The sequence below is a fragment of the Rana temporaria genome, chromosome 9 (assembly GCF_905171775.1).
Source record: "Rana temporaria chromosome 9, aRanTem1.1, whole genome shotgun sequence".
In the NCBI taxonomy this organism is placed as follows: domain Eukaryota; kingdom Metazoa; phylum Chordata; class Amphibia; order Anura; family Ranidae; genus Rana; species Rana temporaria.
The window spans coordinates 169883263-169889232 of NC_053497.1; the positions used below are offsets into that span (position 1 = coordinate 169883263).

Sequence of the window (5970 nt, forward strand, 5' to 3'; positions counted from 1 at the left end):
TAGCAGGAATTTGTTGTAATCGAGTGGGGCCTGGCTTGTATATATTTCTTTTAATGTTGTCTAGTTTTATGTAATAAATTATTTTATGATACTACATGTGTCAATATCTATATTATCAGTACCGAGATAGTCCAATCAACTCTCTTCCCAGGTGACCTTATATGGGTTAGGCAGCTCCAGCATCTGCCACCATGGGTCTACTTGGCTCAATCGCTTAACCACTTCCCGACCTCCTCATGTACATATACGTCAGCAGAATGGCACGGACAGGCACATGTACGTACCTGTACGTCCTCTGCTAGACGTGGGTGGGGGGTCCGATCGGGACCCCCCCGGTACATGCGGAGGTCGGGTCCGCTCGGGGAGCGATCCGGGACGACGGCGCGGCTATTTGTTTTTAGCCGCTCCGTCGCGATCGCTCCCCGGAGCTGAAGAACGGGGAGAGCCGTGTGTAAACACGGCTTCCCCGTGCTTCACTGTGGCGGCGCATCGATCGGGTGATTCCCTTTATAGGGAAGACCCGATCGATTATGTCATTCCTACAGCCACACCCCCCTACACTAGTAAACACACACAAACTGAACACTAAATGTTACAGCGCCCCCTGTGTTTAACTCCCAAACTGCAATTGTCATTTTCACAATAAAGAATGCAATTTAAATGCATTTTTTGCTGTGAAAATGACAATGGTCCCAAAAATGTGTCAAAATTGTCTGAAGTGTCCGCCATAATGTCGCAGTCACGAAAAAAAATCGCTGATCGCCGCCATTAGTAGTAAAAAAAAATAAAAAAAATAAAAATGCAAAAAAACTATCCCCTATTTTGTAAACGCTATAAATTTTGCGCAAACCAACCGATAAACGATTATTGCGATTTTTTTTACCAAAAATAGGTAGAAGAATACGTATCGGCCTAAACTGAGGAAAAAAAAAATTATATATGTTTTTGGGGGATATTTATTACAGCAAAAAGTAAAAAATATTGCATTTTTTTCAAAATTGTCGCTCTATTTTTGTTTATAGCGCAAAAAATAAAAACCGCAGAGGTGATCAAATACCACCAAAAGATAGCTCTATTTGTGGGGAAAAAAGGACGCCAATTTTGTTTGGGAGCCACGTCGCACAACCGCGCAATTGTCTGTTAAAGCGACGCAGTCCCGAACTGTAAAAACCCCTTGGGTCTTTAGGCAGCAATATGGTCCGGGGCTTAAGTGGTTAAAATACGACTGAAATTAAAACAAATCAGATGACTAAAATATGACTCAAACTAAATTGGCATTTTGGTCAAAAGACTATGACTAAAACTGAATCGAAAATTTATGTCAAAATTAACACTGCACCACCACATAAGAATAAGTAGGGGGCATCTACTAAGCTTTTCTGTTTTTATTCTTAATATTTAATGTTGGTAATATATTCAGGTAATATGTGCATTGGCATTACCTCCAATATAGTATACAGTTTTTTTTTTGTTTTGTTTTTTACATGTTAAAGTTACACTTCTGATTGATTATGAAACATGGTTTTATTTATAAAGACGTTGTATATCACAACGGCTAAATCTGTATCTGTGGTGCATGTTCAAACCTTAATACCAGAAATGATAACATATAGCGTTAACAAATAATATGATTTTTTTTCTCCTGGAGTATAAAATGAGTTTGGAAATTCTAGAGAAATGCTTAAATAATGCATTAAAATTTAACTAAACCCATCAGGTTTTAGTCAACTAAAATGTACTGGCAATTTTAGTAGGCTAAAATATGACTAAAACTAAATCAAAATTTGACATCAAAATTAACACCGCCTCCCACACTCCAAAGACATATTAATTATCTCCTGTCTAAACTAATATGTGTATGAATGTGAGTTAGGGGCCTTAGATTGTAAGCGCCTTGAGGGCAGGAACTGATGTAAATGTATCTGTAAATTGATGGTACCATATAAGTGCCTGTAGTAATAATAATAATGCCTATCTATTACATGCATTGCCTCTTGACTCTCTCTACACACAGTGCCTCATGGCTCTCTATTACACTTGGTTAATCACACCTCTCAATAGTATGCAGTGACATTACATGTCTTGCCTCATTCCTGTTAAATACATGCTAAAGCTAATTGTATTTCATGTCTGCTTGTTGCTCAAAGACAGTGTCCCATGCCTCTCCACTACATGCAGTGCTTCATACCTCTGTATTGCACACTGTCTTCCAGGCCGGACTGGCCATAGGGCAGACCGGGCTTGGCCCGGTGGGCCGGTGGGCCGACCGGGCTGCCTCTCCGGATGTGACAGGCAAAGCCGACCACGGGTTCCCACCTGCAGGGCCGGCCGCTGATGTTCCGTATATGCTGGGTGGTGGTGGGAGGAGCGGAAAGAGTCTCCTCATTTCCCGCCAACCAAGCTGATCAATGGCAACCCAGGCCGCCGAGGAACAGGAAGTCCGTGTTCATGCATGCGCCCCACAGCCGACGGTCCCATCCAGTGTGGCCAAGTTTTTCTAGATCTCCTACTGATCACCTCATGAGTCACAATGGGATATGTGACTCCGGCTTCGTGTGTCCAAGGAACATGTGTAGAGGAGGCAGGGATTACAGGGATCAGGCTAATTCTGTTCTGAGTCACCCCAGATGTGAAGGTATGAAGGTATGTGACATTTCTATAATAATAGATCCTTCTACTACACAAGTCACTTCCACTTTCCAGGATAGATAAATAGATAGATAGAATAATAAAGTAGATAGATATGTATAGATAGATAGATAGATAGATAGATATGAGATAGATATATTCCATATCCATCATCAACCGCCCTGTGAACGCTGCCCCCTCGGACTGCTCAGTCTAAAATGGTCGGGCCTATTTTTTGTCCCAGTCCGGGCCTGCTGGCTTCCGTACAAGAGTATCAGAACTGGACCACGAAGCAATGGAAGATGGTGACCTGGTCTTATGAATTCAAGAATGGTTTGAGGAACACAACGATGAGTTTGAGTTGTTGACTTGGGCTCCAAATTCTCCATATCTCAATCCAAACCAACATCTATGGGATGTGCTGAAAAAAAACAAGACCAATCCATGGAGGTCCCACCTCACAACTTACAGGACCTAAAGGATCTGTTGCTAACGGCTTGGTGCCAGATATCACAGCATACCATCAGAGGTCTAGTGGAGTCAATACCTCAACAGGTTATGGTGGGTAGTCATAATGTTATGTCTGATCAGTGTATACATCACTGCCAAACCTGACAACTTAGGGGTTCTACAACTATTAATCAATTTTCCCAAGATTTGTATTGCTGTCTGGCTCTAAATATACTTTATAAGCAAAATGTTTATGTTTAACTGGAGTGTTTGATGTGAACCTTTATGTTAATGTTAATGTTACCTTAAAGGGATTGGAAAGTCAGAATTTTTTTTTATCTTAATGCATTCTAAAGCCTTCTTTGTGCAGTAGCCCCCCTCGGCCCCCCTAACATTTACCTGAGGTCCCTCTTTGTCCAGCGTTGTCCATGAGTGTCTCAGCCATCCGGGATTCTCACTCCTAATTGGCTCAGACACAGTAACGGTGCCATTGACTGTCGCTGCTCTCAACCAAAGTCAGCTAGCCAATCAGGAGATAGAGGGGGTGGGGCCCAGTCTGAATAGACACAGGGAGCTGTGACTTGGCTGGGGTGCTCCCATAGCAAGCTGCTCGCTGTGGGGGCACTCAACAGGAGGGAGGGGCCAGGAGCACCAAAGAGGGACCCAAGAAGGTGAGGATTTGGGCTGCTCGGGGCAAAATCATTACACATAGCTGGTAAGTATAACACGTTTTTTATTTTAATAGAAAAAAATTATGCTATTTCTCGACGAAATACTTGAAAATATATTCTTAAATGGTTTGTTAACCCATATAACTTAAAAACTGTCAGACTCTCTATTAGAGCCTTGCAGAGCACACTGTATATGTCTTATAGAAAAACGAGTGCTGCAAATAGCTATTTAGAGCTGTCTTCAGGCCGGTCACAAGACTCGCGGCCGCTGTACAGCTCCGATGAATGGATACTGCAGGAGGGGCCGTGATCTTCCTCTGATGTGAGCTGGGAAAATCACATGGCGGCTCAGCCTCTCCTGCCATGGAAACCGGGCCGAGAGTCATGTGACTGGCCTGAAGACAGCACTAAACTGGTATTTACAGAGCTAATTTTTCTCAAAGAATAATGCAGTGTTATCTGCCAGGATATCATAGAGGGGCTGGTAGTGAGCAAAAAAACATTTAAAATCAAAATCTTACTAGAAGCGCCAGATTCAGGTTTATTTTATCTTATAGTTTAGAGGGGGCAGATTAATTTAATCTGCTTTAAGGTACCAGATTTTTTTTTTTTTTTTGGGGTTAACAAGAACTTTAGCACTATTTGTCAGTATTTACTTATTTATTTTTAATTTAGGTCTTTAGGCATTTTGATGATCTGCAACCTCAGTCATAATTCTGATCTAATAAGAATGATTAAGTGTTTATATATTCTATTGTATTATATTATAATATATGTGTTTCTTGTGTGATGCAGGAAATTGTTGAAGTCAGTCCTGCTTGCTGATATGTTCTGTCACCCAAACCTTCGACATTGCTTAGGTCTGATACTTTCTCAACATCTGCAAAGTTTTCAAGACAGCTACCTTTATCTCCTGGTTCCGAAGACAGTATATGATAGGATTTATGAGAGGGGTAACTACAAGGTAGATGACGGAAACCACTTTGTCCGCTGTAAAGCGGATGTGGGTAGTTGGTCGAATGTACATGAAGATGATAGTCCCATAGAAGATGGACACCACAGCTAAGTGGGATGCACATGTAATAAAAGCCTTTTTCTGCCCTTCAGTTGATTGGATCTTAAGAACAGCAAGGACAATGAAGGCGTAGGATATCATGATCAGAAAAAAACAGCCAAAGATAACACTCCATGACATGACCATGAAGGCAAACTCGCCTTCTGAAGTGTCATCACAGGAAAGTTTCACCAAAGGGGCATAATCACAAAAAAAGTGGTCTATAAAATTGGGAAAGCAAAACCTCAAGGTAGAGATCCAGAGAGCAGATGGTAAGGCAGCCAGAACACCACTTACCCAAGCGCCAAAAGCCAGTTTCAAGCTGGTATTACTAGTCATCAGAGTTGGATAATGCAACGGTCTGCAGATAGCCACATAACGATCGTAAGCCATCACAGCAAGAAAGCAGTTTTCTGAAGCCCCAAAGCTGAACAGGAAATAAAACTGGGCAATGCATGATGATGAAGAGATCTCTTTGTGTTGGGTCAGCAATGCATTGAGCATTTTAGGAACAGTCCCTGTGGTGTACAAGACCTGCAGCATGGAGAAGTTGGCCAGAAGTATGTACATGGGTTTGTGGAGATTGCGATTCACTGCCACTAGTGTGACAACCATGAAATGGGCTGTGATTGTGAAGACATACATGCTGGAGAAGAGAGAGAAGAGAAGAAGTTCCACTTCTCGCAGGGTTTCAAACCCAACGATGATAAAAGAGGTGGCAATTCTGCGGGTCCCATTGTCAGTTTTTGACATTATCCTTAAACAGTAAAAATCTGATATTTTAATTTTATTTAACACTTCAGTCCACCCAGTTTCAGTGTTTGGTGGATGCAGGAGAGTTAAACCCTTTGAACGTCTCTTTTACAGCATGAAAAGTACGTATAAGACAGTGCTGGACCTATATGGAGTCTGGTATACCTGGAGGTGACCTATGATATGGTGCTCTTCAAATGGATCCCATGGGAAACTAGGGTGAAGAGAAGGGTAGTCCTGTTGGGGAATCGACTGCTCTGCTAGGTAATTGTAGAGGAGATAGGAGATGCGCTCAATATGTAGGGACGTCACACTTCAGACTTTTATACAACAAATGTATTGAAGTTCGTAGTTCACAGGGTACAAATGGAGCCAACGCACTTTGGGTGGAAAAGCACCCTCCTTATCAAGGCT

The 5970-nt window shown here is 42.0% G+C and overlaps 1 protein-coding gene across 1 annotated transcript; it reads right to left on the reverse strand.

Moving 5' to 3' along the window:
• Positions 1-4605: 4605 nt before the first annotated feature.
• LOC120914617 (olfactory receptor 10C1-like) lies at positions 4606-5556 on the reverse strand. Its single transcript, XM_040325301.1, has one exon. It carries the CDS (start codon positions 5554-5556, stop codon positions 4606-4608), a length of 951 nt encoding a protein of 316 aa, XP_040181235.1.
• Positions 5557-5970: the final 414 nt, after the last annotated feature.

Coding starts and splice junctions, on each gene's coding strand:
- LOC120914617 (XM_040325301.1), bottom strand. CDS start 5,556: ATGTCAAAAACTGACAATGGGACCCGCAGAATTGCCACCTCTTTTATC.